Source organism: Geospiza fortis, unplaced genomic scaffold (genome assembly GCF_000277835.1).
Source record: "Geospiza fortis unplaced genomic scaffold, GeoFor_1.0 scaffold194, whole genome shotgun sequence".
In the NCBI taxonomy this organism is placed as follows: Eukaryota; Metazoa; Chordata; class Aves; order Passeriformes; family Thraupidae; genus Geospiza; species Geospiza fortis.
In genome coordinates, this window is record NW_005054322.1 from 7,247,268 (window position 1) to 7,264,892 (window position 17,625).

At 36.9% G+C, this 17,625-nt stretch overlaps 1 protein-coding gene across 1 annotated transcript in view; it reads left to right on the forward strand.

The window, feature by feature from the left end:
* Nucleotides 1–15,031, forward strand: part of TRPC4 (transient receptor potential cation channel subfamily C member 4) — a 131,327-nt gene extending 116,296 nt beyond the window's left edge. Inside the window, exons 7-11 of the mRNA XM_005420798.2 lie at nt 125–320; nt 1,990–2,184; nt 10,280–10,321; nt 12,098–12,187; nt 12,477–15,031. Coding sequence (XP_005420855.1) covers nt 125–320; nt 1,990–2,184; nt 10,280–10,321; nt 12,098–12,187; nt 12,477–13,193 — 1,240 coding nt within the window. The 3' untranslated portion in view covers nt 13,194–15,031. The remainder of the gene's footprint in view (nt 1–124; nt 321–1,989; nt 2,185–10,279; nt 10,322–12,097; nt 12,188–12,476) is intronic.
* Nucleotides 15,032–17,625: the final 2,594 nt, after the last annotated feature.

Consider the following 17,625-nt stretch of genomic DNA (forward strand, 5'->3'; position numbering starts at 1 on the left):
TGTGATAAGTGTCATTCATCTCAGTCAAGTCAAGAACTTCTGTGTGTTTTGGGAGAAATTGAACAATCTGAAAACTAAATTTGTAGTTATTATACAGCTATTCCTTCTGGGTTTTGTTTTTCAGGTTATTTGAAACGCTGCAGTCATTATTCTGGTCTATATTTGGGCTCATCAATCTCTATGTGACCAACGTGAAAGCAAGGCATGAATTCACTGAATTTGTTGGGGCCACCATGTTTGGTACCTATAATGTAATATCTCTGGTTGTTCTACTCAACATGCTAATAGCCATGATGAATAACTCTTACCAACTCATTGCTGTAAGTTGTTTCTTACTTTTAGATCACTTATAATATATACATATATAATATACCCTCTCTCTGTTCCTACATTCAATTTTTCTGGCAGTAAAACACTTCACAGACAGGACGTTGGGACAAACATTGCAATTTGCTCTGATTCTTTTGCACTGCTCTGGAAGGACAAAGAGACCAGACCCAAGCTGGACTGGGTAGAGTGAAATTTCCCCACAACATCAAATGGAGGAGATGAGAAAGCCAGCTCATGGGTTGAGGAGGGTGTTCTGATACTTCTGGCAAGTGACATGGGCTACAGCCCTGCCCAAGCTGCACTGTGCAGGACTTCTTAGAAAAAGACTGCCTGGGATTGTTCTGTCACTGCTTCATTTTAATACATGATATTTATTAGCATTTGAAAGACTGCTATTTTATTTTATTTTTTTTATCTGACATGGATATACAGTTAACAGAAATGGGGTGCCCGTGTTCCAAGGACACTAGCTATTCAAACAAAAGGTCATGTCTTCTCGAATATTCAACTTCCTTTGAGAAAGCAGGACGTTTTCAGTCCTGCTTCCTCCTTCAATGAAAACTGTCTTTGTCATTACGAGAGCTATTGACATAGTTTTATTTCTAAACTGTCTGTTAAGGAGACTAAGAGAAATAAACACTGATTCATCATATGATAATTCAAATATGATCATGCAGAAAGGAAAAAAAGAAAGCTTCACAGTCTTAAGATTTTAAATATGCATCTTTTTCCAATCTGGAAATTACAAGTGTTTCCACAAAAGAAAAACTGACCACCTGTTTTTGTATAACTCTAGTTGTCAGAGTGTAGTGAATCATGTCACAACATAGTACCACTCACCACAACTTGGGCTGTAGGTAGTATACTTTTCCTGCTACAAGTTCTAAATTGTTGCTTTTGTTACTGTATGGACTAGACCTCTAGCCAAGGTTCTTGGCTATTCAAATCTAACATTAGTGATCTAAAGTTTTTGTTCAGCTGCTAGGATTTAGACATCTTTCCATGGCTTTTAGCTTTCATTTTCCCAAAAATTTCAGGATTATACAATGCTATATAGATTCCAAAAGAAATGAAATTTCAAACAAAAATAAAAAACCCACCCCATAACCTATCCCAAATATAGAATTCTGAAGTAGTAGGGAAAAAGAGATATTTGACTCAATAGTTTTAGTAGCCTCATGATTTGTTGGATAATCTATTTGTGAATTTTGGGGACTGGTAATTTCTAAGAAAATGCATGAGCCTTGCTGACTTGTTGCAGCTGCTGCAGAGCAGCATAATTAGACTGATCTATGCAGAATAATGGCAAGCTGCTATTATAACAAAACATTTCTTCCAGAAATGTAGTATTTCTCTGCTTGTAATTACCTTTTCTGTTTTTTGAGAGACTTTCAATAATTTAACAGCTTGTAACAGGGAAACAAGTGCTTATAAGTAGATACATACTTTACATATCGAACATCTCCTTACTGAGGTAAAGCAGCTCAGCTTTGCTTTGTGTTAAAGACCTACTGTCAAAAGATGGCAGTATTTTAAAAAGACAATTCATTATGATTTCAAGGTTCTTCTAGCTTTAGGTTTTTCAGATTTTTGTAGAGGTTTATTTCACCTTCTTAATTTCGGCAATATCTATGTTGATGATATGTTTCTTGTGTGCAGGATCATGCAGACATTGAGTGGAAGTTTGCTCGAACAAAACTCTGGATGAGTTATTTTGAAGAAGGAGGAACTCTGCCCACTCCTTTTAATGTCATACCAAGCCCAAAATCTTTGTGGTATCTGATCAAATGGTTATGGAGACACCTTTGCAAGAAAAAAATTAGAAGAAAGCCTGAAAGTTTTGGAACAATAGGGGTAAGTTGTGTGATTTAGTCTGCCTGTAGTCCTCCTCTTTGCTATATTGATGACTTTTTCTCAGCTTTATAGAGTGTCTGACATGTCAAATAATGTGCATATGAGTTAGACAATAATTCTAGCAGAGAATGTTTACTTTTTACTTTCATGTCAATGTATTTGAAGAGAAAGCATCATCATATCCCTGTACGATAACTGTATGAACTGTGACTGTGCTTCATCTACAGATACTTCGAGAAAGATTAAGAGCAATAAAAAATACAAGAGATCAAATGTGTATACTTGTCTGTCAGTGTCAGAATTGTTGGTTGCTAATCCCTAGGTCAAGTGTCACAGTTCAGGTATAATTGAATACCATGAACCAGAGACTCATGTATGAAGTATTCGTCATGGGATATTCTCTGTGACTCTGTCTCTCTACGTGGAATGAAATGAGTTTGCCATAAAAGCATTTTTACCAAAATCTGTTCCTATTAAAAAAAATTTTCAAAGTTGACAGCATTTATTTGGACTTGTTTTCTTGAACTTAAAGGTAGAGCTATTTCAGAATCCCATTCTGAAATCATACCATGTTCTGATACTTCTGATTAGCAGTGACATTTCTAGGGAAAAAAAAAAAAGAGGGGAAAAGACACACAAGGTGACCAAGAATAGTTCTGCACCTGGATTCAGTAGATGCCTGTGTAATATCTCAGCTACTTACTTTCTCTGGTAGGTGCTATGGGTAAAGCAGATTTGAACTTTTCCCTCCTAACTTCATCTACTTGAGATACCTCAGTCAGCGACACCCTTTTTCTATACTGTCAGTGCAAATATTCAGGCAACATCCTAACCCACCAACGACTAATTCTCTCTAGTTATGTTTTCTTCATTTCCCATGAGCGAGTCAGTACCTCAGCAACTAGACTGAATTTAGCCAGCTCTAGCGTGAATAATATGGTTTGGGATAAGATGTGGATAATGGCATTTTCTCTATATCATAGCGATTTGATGAATATAAATGTTTCAAGACTCAGCCAAGCATTAAGTAGGTGTATGGGAGTCAAATGTGGGTAAGGGGGAAAAAAAGGGGGTATGGTCCTTGTGCTATTGATTATTATTAAAAAAACTTCCATCCATTTCAAAGCAGTCGGGGGTATGATGGACTGGTACTATATCAACCTTTTCTTTGTATTTGTTCCCTATCTCTTGATAAGTGAATAATAAATTTTTCCTACCTATTCTGCTGTCATATCCTGGAATGCAGTTTAATCTCTAGAAGTACTTGGAGGAACAAGTTCACATGCATGTACAGATATATGGTAAAGAGGAAAAGTGACATATAAAACTAATTCACAATTACTATGATGATAAATGGATTTTTTCCTCTTTGTAGAAAGCTTCAAATCAGACTTATTGCAATATACCAATATTGTTGGCCAGTACCTAAATTGTGAAAGCAAAACTGTTTCACTTTGATGTCGTATTTGGACATATAGGAAAGAAACAGCCAGGAAAAAAAATCTAATAAACATTAGGGTGGCATTGAAACAAACCAGTAATGGATGACAAGAAACACATTGAAAAAACATTAAGTTAAGAAAGACTAACAATGATTCATATAGAAATTTTAAAGAGAACATTAACTAGCATGAATGGTGAATAATCTTAAGAGTAAAACATCTCTGTGGAATATAGGAAGTGAAAAAAGTAAATGCAGAGACCAACAGAAGGAAAAACTATGAGACGTTGTTAGAAATAAAAAGTCAAGAGAGAGAGTGATGTACTTGGGTGTGTGGGAGAGTGGGCAATGCTTCTAGGCATTTGTTAAACATTTGGTAGGGATGATTAGCTACTGTAAACTGAGAGAATGATATTAAAATTAACAGTATGATGCCAGTGTATAACAGAGGGTTGATTAACACAATATTTCTGTTTGACTGAGACAGATACAAAAAAACCTTATACAGCCCAGCTAAACTTTCAGGACAATATTTCTTGTCAGATCTTCCATCTGGGATAAGGAATTTTTTTTTTTCCTTACCCTCTTAAACTGCAGATTTGGGAGTAAAGTCATTCCTGGACAAGTAGAATAATAAAGATACAGGGTGCTCCCAGCTCTATGCTGAATGGCATGATGAGGAGGAGGATTCAAAAGATCATGTCTGCTTCCTGTACCTACCTCCTGCTAGGGTACATAAATACCACCTTCAAGAAACCCACATCTTAGATTTGGGAAAACTGCTACAGCAAATGGTCAAAGGGTAGGGAGTCTATGCACCAAGCTATTTGAGAATTTTTCCAAATATTTGGAAAAATATATTTCCAAAATATATATTTCCAAATAATTTTCTTTTTGTTTTTAAGTTAAAATCCCCCAAAATCTCTAAGCACCAAACTTTTTAATTAATATATTTCAGTTTCAAATAAGCTTTTGTTGGGAAAGACTTTTCAGTTTCAGGATGACATTTCTGTTTGAAGAAAGGAGCAGGTGCCATTTAAAGCAAATATCTTGGGCTGAGGAGCCCAAGATTTACTTCTATTCTCCAGTGGATATCTAATTATTTACCCCAAGCATAAAAGCTATGACAACAGAAATTTCCTTCTCAAGATCTTTAAGATACTGCAGGGGCTAAAGTGCTCTCTTGGGAGAACAGAAGAGAAGGAACTGAACCAAGCTTCCTTAAGATTTGAATATGAACCACTAATTACTGAACTGTTTGGGATGGAGGATGTCAGTGAGGGAGAGATGTGGGACATTTTTAGTTGATTGCTGTATTTTTTTTTTAATTATTTGAAAGTGGAATCTCTAAAACATGTGGGACAGTAGGGCCATATACCTCACTGGTTTCCCCTGCAGAATAGATATTCTTAGTTGAATCTTAGATTCTTAGTTGAACTATTCTTAGTTGAATTAGAGCTGAAACCCCTCTGAAGCAGAGAGCTTACCAGCAGAGCCATCATGGCAAACACACTTCAGCTGCCTAAAAAAAGTGAGTGGCTGTGGCTGACCAGGCAGATTCAGTCCACCTCATAAAACTACAAAGTTCTTCAGCTAACTCCTTAGCATAACACAAGCCCCATTAGGTTTATGTGAATTTGGAACATTTTGCAATTTCCAGACCCAGTTATTCACCCAAGCTCCAAAATGAAGTAAGATGTGCATATACACTCTGTGCTCTGATTTCCACGTTGGATAGATGCAAACCACCAGTTAGGTGCTGTTAACTGGACATCCTCCAAGAGGTTAAATCATCAGTCAACAAATGGGCACACCACAGTGATCTCATAGTTTGTCCTGAGGAAAAGCACTTCTTTCTGGTTCTGACAAACTTCCCATCACCCACAGCTCAGTCTTGATTTGCTAGAACTTTTTCAATTGTCCCAACAAGCTACAACACAAATTAAATTTAGGACCTCTATGCCCTTTCAACCAAAAGTAATGAAGCGTTTTCTTTGCCTTTTGTTCAAGGATCTCAGAGGACTTCTGCTCAGTTATATCTGCTCTGTAATAACTTTGGCCTCTGCGCTACAAGATAAGCTTTGTTGGGATCTACTCCTTTTCACTGAGTCCTGCATTATAAATTCTGTCTCCTTCCCTACAATGAGGTCTGGGAGAGTAAAAAAATGTTATAACATGATTTTCTTATATTTGCTATATGGATGGATGGATGCCACATCGTCTGTAAGGCAGAGCTCAGATTTCAAAACATTCTGTTCTGAAATCTCTAAATGTTAACTTTCCTATTAGGAAGCACTAATCAGCAGTGACATACTATGGTGTTTTCCAGTAGAAAAAGCAATAATGTGCATCCAAAGAGTGATTCAGTGCTAGAGGATACAAAATAGACAATAGACAGAAAGGAGCTGGCAAGGATTATGCATGATCTCTGCAAAAAGTCCTCAGTAACAAAATGCTAGGAATCATGAACTAGGACTGAGTCAAAGATCAAATCAAATGTTTCAAGAATCCACTGTAAAATTTATATATGTTTACAGTTAAAAGTTCAGTATATGCAGGCAGAATGTGTAAAGAAAGGGTTGAGGGTCAGGATAGTTTACAGCACACATTGTAGTGAAATGATTTATCTGGCCCACAGGAAGAAGAGAAATGCCACTAAAAATAAGTAGGACATGGTTGCTTGGGAGGATCATCTACATTGGTGTTTATAACATAACTATCATGGGCAAGAATATGGTCTGTGGCATTATGAGGTGCCTCTGAACAAAAGCCAATTAATTTGCTTCTCCTTGGATGTCACTTCTGTGGTTCTTCTGTCCTTTGTTGTAGTGGGACAGCTGAAGCAGTGGGTGGTGAAGTCAAGGGGAGGTTTTTCAAGGGAGAGGCTTTTTCACCAAAGAAACACAGTGCCCAGCCATGCTGATGACAACTTCTCTAGCCACAGCTTCAGCTGAAAGAAGGCCAGGAAGGTACATGTGATTTACTGATATTTCAGCTCTGCTATGAATCAGACAGGGCTCTTCTACCACTCAGAGTTCAGCATATTTTTTTTTATTCTGTCATTTTGACATATCCCAGGTATGCAGCATTTTCTTCAGCTATTATCAGTTATCTCCTGCACTTAAAATTCTGAAATAAGTGCATGCTTGTGCACTGCTTTTAACATATATCTATATCATCTATATCTATATCTGTTTCAGTTCTATTAATTTTGTTAGCTTACCTTTGCAAAAGCCAGATTAGTAATATAATTCTATTAATTAGGCTGAGGTTTTCCTGACTGCGCAAGGCTTATGGGTGTGTCAAGGCTAATCCTGTTGGCCAACTGTATTTCAGAAAAAAAATATATATGGGAAAAAAAATCCTAGTCCCACCAGAACAAATGGTACTGTTTTCCTCAAATTACATTCTACTTTACATCGGATAGGTCAGCAAAAAGTGTTTTATCTATAATTTGACGTATTTCAGAAGTGAAAATTGAGAGGATTGCCAGGGATAGCTTCAGTAATTTTTTTTTTTTTTTGCATCTGATGTTAGATAAACAGTTGCCTCTTTTCTAGCTATACAGACTTTTATGCCATTTTCTGAGCAACCTACATGATCTTATTATTATTTGTCATAGAAAATCTCTTTTTTCCTTCTCCTATTCTTTTTTCACCTAGTGGAAAATGATGCAATTTCTAAGTCAGTGTAAGCATTTTGTATTTTCTCTGTAATGTCTGTTATTGAAAGTTGAGCAAAGAAATAATTCCTTTCATCTGGTGTGGAAATCAATAATCTGGAGTGTTCCTTGTATAGCCAAGAATCATTTCATGGAGAATCTTCTCTGTCAACCCAGATAAGTTCTAATCCTTTAAAGGTGATGCTTCTAGTCAAGATGAGGAATATATCCCACAGCTTCAGACAATATTTCCATTTTCTTTAGCACTAAGCAGTTTAAGGGCAAATGCAGGCATTGGATTTGTATTCCTGCATTAAAAAAGATATCATTTTAATAAAACACATCAAAATAAGTAATACAGTTTTATTAATTTTTTGACTGCTAAAGAGATCTTTTTTTTCCAAACAGTGTAAATTGCTAGCAATGGCATAAACAGGAGGATCAGAATAATTATCACTACTAGTGGAGCTACTATTAAAGCTTCCTAAAGGGTATTAGTGCCCCCTTTTGGAAAGTGACAACAACATCCCCCTCAATTTCATCGTTGTATTCAACATGCATAACCGAGTTTCCCACCCTGTTACTATTTTTAGTAAAATTAAACTTTCATCCTTTTGCCAGTCATAATTTTCAAGTTCTTCATGCACACAGAACAATGGTTACTTGAAACAAACTTTGAACCATAAATTAGACCATAACTGAGTAGAAAAAAGCAGGCCAGCTGAGAACTAAATAAGGAAAATATGAATGTTAATGACATTTTATTTCTAGTGAATAGCCTGGTTTTCAGATGTGTTTAAGCAAAGATTCATTCTGCTTTCAAAAGGAAGCAAAAGATGTTTAGGAATTAGAGATGGAACCTAAACATTTAAATTAGAGATAGAGAACTGTTTGGTGATAATAAATTTGATAGGTTATGTGTAATTCCCAGTGGAGTAGGTATGTAGATGTGCATGAAAATATACAATTAAATTAATTTTCTTTCAGCTTCTTGGTGTTATGGATTGAAAACAATTAAGTGCAGTAGAACTGTTCTGACACATTATTACATAAATCTTTTCACATACTTATCCCAAATTGTACTTGTTGGCATTACATTAAGGGGAAAAGCCACAGCCTCTGTTTCTGGGACTTTCCAAATTGGCTGCAAAAAAAGGATAAATGGTATCTAGGTAGCTCTTGTTACAGATACAGAATTGAACCTATGCATTTATTTCACATTTCACTGTAAAATAAAGCAGAACAGACAGCGGCTGCAGGAAGTATTGTGCAAGACAAGAATCAGCACTTTTTTACTTAGAAGTTATTCACTTTACCTGAAGTGTGTTTCAATTACACCCTAAATTGTTTTTCCCTTCACCTATGAGTAAGATCTGTTGTTGAGAGCTCTCTTAGCCATGGGCTCCCTTAGTGCTCTCTCAGCAGAGTGAAACATCTCCACCGTGTGGCCAACTGCAAGAAAGCTGAATTTATTTTTCTAAAAACTGGCCAAGTTCGGGTGTTGTGAGGGTATGAGCCTTCCCACGGCTGCACTGTCCCCTCTGGCCCTGGTGGTGGGCAAGCTCGCCCCTCCCTTCATCCTTGAACACAAGAAATATCTATTTTCTCTTTTATGAGGCATAGGTGGAGAAACACAATCTGGAAAAATACTGAAGAAAGCATTCTCATGTACAAAGCCCTACCCCACAGTGGCTCTTCAGACTGATTAGGAAATAATGATTTTCCCCCTTTCTATTAGTTTTTGCTAGCCCAGCCACAAAGCCACTGCATCTCTCAAATTAATTGCAAACAAGAAATCAACCCTGAAGTGTAAACTGACTCCAAGTACAGGGAGAAGGTTCATCATTTCTTTCAAGTAAAAAAAAATAAGATTAAATAACTTGCTGTGCCTGCCTTACTATGCAACTGAGGTCAATTTTAACAAGGCTCTTGGGTGTCCTTTCCCTCTGTTTTAAGCTTCTGTCAAGTGTTCTGTTTTGTAGAGATACAATCAGTGGTCAGACACATTATTTTCTTGTCAGCAGCAGATATGAGAGTCTAAGTTAAAGCTTTGTTTCTTTCACCAGTTAAGAATAATTATTGTAGAGGATGGGGATCTATTACTCATTATGCAATTGAGGACAAAAGGAAGTCAAGGGAAAAAATAAATCTGGCCTTTTTTCCCCATCTTCTGGGCAGCCCTTAGATATGGCAGTTTAATTTAATTCACCTGCTTGAAACCTGGATGATTCTTTCATCCTACCACACTTCTTTTTGCTGCTCCTCTTCAGAGTTACTGTCCCTTTTACCCTCCCTCCTTATCAACACCATACTGTGTTGAAAGCTGTTTCTTTCTTCCATACAGCTCTCTATGACTAAGTGGTTTTAACATAGAACTAAGAGGGAGCTTTTCTCATTAACACAGTTTTATAGTGCAGGTTTTGATTAGCTTTACCATAAATGAGACATTAGGAGCCATAGAAGCCATAGCAAGTGTCTTGCTTACACCATGGCTTTACAAATCCCACCATGTTGATGATTTTCCATGCAAAATTTCCCTTCTGTAACTCGTGTTCATTGACTCCTGTTCTTTCACTGTGTACCTCCAAGAAAAATCTAATTTGACATGAAACAAGCTTTTTTCAATTCAGTAAAATATGCTTCAGTCTGTGCAAGTGAGTTACATGATCCATTGTTCCACTTCCTTCTCAGATCACTGACCATGGGACTCTGCAACCTGTGACCTGGCTGCCCCACCACATCCATGGTGATGCAGGAATAAAAGCATTTTGACAAAAATGTAGAAAATCAACTTTGCCTTCCCCACAGCAGCCTTCCCCTTTCTATAAAGCAAATGATGGGCTTTGTTGAAATACTGTCATTTTTCAACAGATTTTGAACCTCTTCTCTCAGCTTGCTAGATACTGTATAATGCACAGGCCTGATGTTTTCTGTGCTTAAATATTTTACTTCCCTACAGAGATTAATATTTTTTATTATTTTCTATTTTTCAGAGGCGTGCAGCTGACAATTTGCGGAGACATCATCAGTACCAGGTACAGACCTATGTTTATTCTATGTTTATTCAGGCAATTGTTTTTCTATGACTTCAGATTGTCTTCATGAGGAAAGAAAAATATGGAAGAGTTTCATAAGAAAGTGGAAAAAGAAAATAAATGGGAAAAAACATAAAATCCCTACTTATTTCCTCTTCAGCAAACAAGCTTAGTATTTTTGATGGTCAAAGAAAAGAATTTGAGAATACAATTATCTCCTTTTTGGAGCAAAAGGATATTTTCTAGAGCAATAACATGCTATCCAGTATTTTGCCCAGTGTAACATGGATTGCCTTCAAAAAAAGCAAACTCCTGCCTGCCAGGAGTCATCAGGACCATATGTACAGTGAACTGACATGCTCCATCAGAACCTGCTCTTCATCTCTCCAGCTTTAATGCCCCATTAATAACTTCCTTAATAATCCATCTGCCTAGATCCCCTGTATGTAAGCAATTATTTGTCATCCTTCCTTCTTCAGTTTCTACTTTTTTTTTAGATTATTATTTCACAATGCATAATTTTCAGCTTTATTTTGAATTTTTGTTGTGTAAAAGTTAAACAAGGTGTGAGCTGTAGGCTTAGTAGTTAATGAATGCCATATGGGAAATAACTAGGTAAGCTGGGGCTTTTCCAACCTGAAGAAGAGGAAGCTGTGGGAAGTACAACAGGGATCTATAGAATTATGAGGAAGGTGAGCACAGAGCAGTGGTTTGCCATTTAACTGTAAACTCAATACCACACATGTACTACACTGCATTAGCAAGGCTGTATAGGCAGCCTTTTGAGGGAAGTGATTTTTCTCCTCCAGCCCTCACTTGTGGGACATTATCTAGAGCAGCATGTCCTGTCTGGTGCCCACAAGAGAGATGTTAACAAACTGGAAGGGACCCAGCAAGGTGGCACCAATGGTTACAGGACTGTCATATAAGCAGCTCAGATTTCAGCCTGGAGTAGGTTAGGGGAAATAAAACTGCTGCCTTAAATATCATAGTGGGTGGTTAGAGAGAAGGAGCCAGATTTTTCTTCAAGGTACAGTGCAACAGACAAAATGGACACAAGTTGAAGGAAGGGTAATTCTGTAATGTAAGGAGAATTATCTTCGCAGTGAGGGTACTAAAGAACTGGAAAATGTTGCTCAGGGAGGCTGCAATATCTCCACCCATAGAGATACTCAGCACTTCACTGGGCATGGCCCTGAGATGACTCAGACAGCCTCCAGGTATCTATTGCAACCTAAATAATTTCTAGAATTCTTAGAAGACATCAATGGAAGCTACCAGACTGAAGGTTAAAAATAAAACCCCGAAATAGAATCTTACTCCATACTGTGGAATTCACTGGCAGAGGATTTTTGAATGCTGGAAGTTTACATCAGTTCAAAATGCATAAGAAAACCTGTCACAGCCAATTAAACCTAGAACTATCACTTTTGTTAAGAGAGTCACTGTGTCTCACAGCACTGGAGGCTTGAGAGAGAATAGCTGGAAATAAAGTTTTACAACCACACCAGACTTGCTCTCCTCATGAGGCGTCAGCAACTGCTCACTGCCAGGATGGCTATTACTGGCAGGAAACATATCTTGGGTCAAACCCAACATATCCCTTCTCAGGATAATAAGCATTAGTAGTTTCCATCAAATAACAAAGCAAATTTTCTATCAGGTTTGTACAGTTTTTGTCATGTTCCTAAAGCATGAAAAAGCCTAAGCAGAGCCCGTGAGTGTAGGTTTACTAACTAATACCAGGAAAGCTAACACAATACTTTATATTTTTAGGAAGTTATGAGAAATCTGGTTAAAAGGTATGTTGCAGCAATGATAAGAGATGCCAAAACTGAGGAAGGATTGACAGAAGAAAATTTTAAGGTATGTTTTTATCTTTATCTTCATAGATGTTTTAGTAATTTAGTAAGATATTTTAAAACTGTGAAGCTTATTTCTTACACTCAGTTATTCAGGTAGCATATAACTTGCTTCCTAGAGCAAGATCGTCAACCTTGAAGATGCCAGGTTTGCCAACATCGAGAGAGTAAAGTTTATTACTGACCCCAACATAAGCCCTTTTTTTTTCCTTTTTTTTTCTCTTTTTATTTCAAAAGGAAAGTCAAATTAGCTTTGATGTTCTGACATTTCATCTTTTTTTCCTAATTTTTAGGAGTTAAAACAAGATATTTCCAGCTTTCGCTTTGAAGTCCTGGGTTTGTTAAAAGGAAGCAAGCTGTCTAATTTGCAGACTGGAAAGATGAGCAAAGACTCTGCCTCTCTGTCAGAAAATGAAGAAAATAGTGAGAGTGAAGGAAACAAGAAAGGAAAGAAGAAACCCTTCAGCCTTTTTGACATAACAACGATGATTCACCCACGATCAGCCAATATCGCCTCTGAAGGACATCATGTAAGCAATGGCTCAGCAATGATGGTGTCAGAGTCCACTCAGGAGAAACAAAAGCGTGTGAATTTTGTAACAGACATAAAAAATTTGGGGTTGTTTCACAGACGATCAAAAACAAACTCTGTGGGGCAGAGTAAAAATAAAATATACACCGTTTCTGAAGAAGTTTCCCGCCAACAGGCAGAAGAACAATGTGAGAAAACTGATGAACTGGAAGAGGGAGAATTGATCATGAACTGTGAATTAAACTTCCGAAATCCTGACAAAAAATATGTGTTAGCTGAATCACAAAATACCAGTGAGTCTTTAGATTCACAGGAAGAGGGAAGTATTTGTCCTTCAGAAACAGAGAAAATGGAATTACAGAGCTCAGAACCTGCCACTCCACAGGATCATCTGGGCAAGGCTTTGGACATTAGCATTGACTCTGATGGGAAACAGGAAACAATTGTTCAGGGCGACTATGTGATAACAAGGTTGTGATGCTTACAGGAGGAAGCATTTACAAATATATATATTTTGCATAGTGCTTTGGGGGGGAATGTTTTAAGAATTATATTAGCTAATGCAGAATTACACTTTATAGTACTCAACTGTGGCACATGATCTTGTAACATAGTAGTCAAGAGAAAGAAAATATGAGGACCTTCTGTTTTGTAGCCTGCTTTAGCTTTCACAATTTGTTTTACATTTTTTAATAAATGGAAGCATCTTGTATTCTTGTACTGTTGCAATAACCCACAGAAACTTTTTAGCTATCTTTTTCAATTACAACAAATGGAATTTCTCTCATATGATAGTTGACTCCTATGATAAATATTTTTCTATGCAAATAAAAAGTAGCTTAAGAAACTTGTAAGCTTTTATTTAACTTTGTAGGTTCTTAAAAGATTCTGTGCACCATAATAATCATATGTGGCTCTTGCCAGCATAATTCATGTCAAGCTATTAGAATAATTCGTTTAAATTGCTAGAAACTTGTGTTGATATCTATACAGAATCAGAAGATAAATTATATTCTTTTATTTATTGAAGGAATATGAATACCTGTAAATTATGAAAAATAGGTCTATTTGATTATTTAATTACAACTTTTCCCTCACAGCAAGAGGAGTGTGACTGTCCTGATACCATTGTTAGAAATGCATTTGCAAGTTCTGAAGACTGTAGAAATGTTTTTATAGGAAAAGAAATATCTGTGGCTTACTAAAAATTGATGTTGGATTACTCCCCAAGAAGCCTTTATCACCACAGCTTCTGCTTCTTCAACCATCTCTTTTTCCTCATGTGGACAACCTATGCACTTTAATATTCAGCTGCTTATTAGCTTCTGCCTTTACAATACACTTGGATTTGATAAGGGAAAGATACTTCAGGAATAAAAAAGCATACAGTGATTCCCCTGAGTACTTGAATAAATATGGGAATTTGTTAAGAAGTTTTAGAAGGCACGCCTTAAGGGAGTTTCTTTGACCATTTTACAGTTTGGGGGAACCTGATTGGGTGTTTTATAATAGATACCTAAATGTATAAGGAAAATCTAATAGTATTTTTCATAACTGATGAGTGACTCACTGTCTTAGTTAAAACCAGTATTTTTAAAATTAAACATTGTGGGGTTTTTTAATCATTGGTTGGTGTCCTACATTATTAAAAATGTCATTTTACTACTGGCATAAGACTAACCACCCCCAGCTTTCAATACCATTCTTTCCCCCACTGAATATACCACAAAAGTGTTGTTATTTCATTCTTAACTTCCTCAGCCCTGCCATGGTGGATTTTGTAATTCATATTAGGATGTATTTAGGCACTTCCAGATGCATAGAGTGAATTTACATTTCTGATGGAATCTCCCATGTTAACCTGTAGGGCCTGACCTAAAGCCTTGTCATTCTGGATCTAAATTGTCCTGGTACTCAACTGTGTCTTGAAAATCCAGGCAAACCCCTCTCATCTCTATACTTTAAGGTGAGTTTTCCAGCTCTGCTTTACACATGTGCTACTCTCTCTGATGTCACATACTGAAAGATTCCTTCCTCCACACCTGTTTGTGTCATGGCAGATACAGTTAAACCAAAATGGAAAATATGAGTCATAATTGGAAAATAGTTTGTATAGCTTTGCAACAATGTGTTCAAATCATATTTGTTTGGTTAGTTTCCATCTTAGCCTCTTGACTGCTCTGTAGATCCTCTCTCCTTCACGTCTCTCTCCTTGTCCACCTTTAGATTGTAAGCTCCTTGGGGCAGAGCCTGAAGCTTTTCTGTCTGGAAAGCACCTGAATTATTACAAGTATAAAAAGAAATAAATAATAATAATGGTGGAATATCCTCATATCATTTGTATTAGGTTAACTCTTCTAGGGAGTTCTTTTTGTACTGTAACATTTTTGCCAAAGATGCCATAAGGCAAATGTGTCTCATTGTCTCAAAATTTTCTCATATGCCGGTTAACAGTCCTTCCCCACTACTGCATTCAGTTTCTCATTCTCCATCATGGTTTGTAATGCCTTTGAGTCCTAAGCTTACTCCCTTTACACTAGCTAAATTCAAAACAGACAGTGCTTGCTCAAAAGAGCTTTCAACACATTCCAGCCCTGTGGTTTCACTCCAGACAGAAAGTGCCTGAGCACGGTATTTGTATTGCAAGCATCACCATTATCAGAACAAGTTAACTACAATAGGTCTTAGAGTTGTGCCTATTATTCTGGCATCATAAAAGCCTGTTTCTCCTGTGCATAAAGTTCCCAACACAGTAAAGTGAAATATCAGCCACACCATCACATCATGACCCCACTGTGCTGGGTGTGCTGGGCATCAGTCTAAGTCATGGAGTGGATGTAAGACAGAACAGCAGAGACAGTGCAGGTGGGCAGGATACTTAATCATAGGGACACAATTTATTGCATAGCAAGAGGCATTCAGTCTTTTGGTGCCTTTTTTTTTTCCTTACATCCAAATACTGAAACATCAGTCTAATAAATAAAGCATACTTAAAATCAACATTTGCTCTATTTTTATGTTATTCTTAGGCATCAAAGTTTGACAGTAATAAGGACCTGATGTAATTAGGACCTGATGGAACTTAAAATTAATGCCAAATAAGCACCTCCTTCTGTGACAACAGATGACCCCAAAATATATCCAAAACTGAAATGGTGATGGACTTTTACCGCTTTGCAGGCAGCCAAAAAAACCCCTTTTCTCACTGGATGCCTCTGAGAGGACACCTGTGCCAAGAAAGATGAAGATATGCACAGAGCAAAGCTTGTAATGCCACACCAGAGGCATTATTAAGCTTTGCAAAGCTGAGCATACTTTCTCCCCTGAAGAAATTAAAAAGTTCTAACCTACCTGTCCCTTCCTGTAGCTTCCATTAGCATCAACATAGGAGGAATACAAATGGACCGGGATATGAACCCAGAGCTTAAAACTGTAAAATGTTTCATGCAGCTAGAAAACTGACTAAGTGCAAAGGGGTTTCATACCAATATTAGGTTGCTTAGACTGTTGAGAAAACATTTTTTTAAATGTTTATCTTTTTATTTTTGTAGGGACAAAACCTGACTGCTCTTTGTTCTTCAGCTTTTTTTTTTTTTTTTTTTTTTTTTTTTTTTTTTTTTTTTTTTTTTTTTTTGCCTCATTTCTTCAGCTCCTGGAGAAATAGAGTACAGACAGCCCAGCAGGACTTTGCCACTTTGGCAAAGCTGCACAGGAGGCAGCTTGAATTCATTTGAGACAGTGCTTTACATTGATTCACAGTTGAGTTGGAGTCCAGGGATGCAAGTGCTGCATGCTTACCTTCAAGACAAAATTGCAAAAGCTCCTTCTGACTCTACATGCTTCTGTGGCCCTCAAGGGCACTGCAGAAGTGAGAACATCAGAGGATTCAGACTATGGGGTCCTGTGGGCCAGCTGCAGGCCACAGCTATATTTGTATGTGGTACAATATTGCCAGAGACTAAGACTGTCGGGGGTAACCACAGCTCTGCAGCTGGTTTTAATCTTGTTTTCTTCATTCATAGATTGAGACCATTACATTGAGTGGTATGAGCTAAACACATCACACAGCACTTTCTTTTTGATAGATCAGGATTTAATGAGAATTTCTGCGGCTTTCTCAATACAATGTTTTTTGTAAATAAATAGCACCTCGTTCCAGGAGAATGCATATCTATAGTTACAGCTGTTGAGAGCTGTAAAAGGTGAAAATTCTGGTATTCGGGCACTCAAAATTCTTCAAAAGTGTATTTGATGCAAGAATATCTTCCTTAATGGCATCCTTTGACTGATCTTTGAGTGGGAAATTTTTTGCTTAGCTTCCTTACAGGAATAAAGCATAGAAAAAAGACACAAAGAAATTATGATATGTTCTTCTTAAATTATATATATATATTGCAAGCTATAACACTCCATTTACTGTCAAAACCTCAGATTAATATTTCACCATATTCTGAGAAGCAGCATGAAAGAGAAAAGAAGGAAATAATGTTTAAACATTGTGAAGAGGCAATGAACTTTTGAATACAGTTCAAAATATTTAGTATCAAGTATTCTTCTGGGAATATAGTTGTACAAGTTGGATAACAACATAATCCATCTTCATTTTAAAGTGTCTTAAGAGATATCAAAAGCTTTAGTTGTAGGGTAACCTCACAAAAATAATAATACTGGTAAATAGTAATAGTAAATAATAGTGCTGGTAATGATAGTGGTAGTGAATGCAGTAGTACTAGTAAATGTATGTGTAACAATAGCAATACTATGTATTTATCCCTGGGAAGAAGGAATCCCCTACTCAAAATTTGCCTGTTTTCCGTATGAAACAACCATTTGATAACACCAGTAACCTGTCCTTGGGCACATCTGTCTTCCAACACAGGCACTCTAATCTCTGTTGAGAAAATCTTATT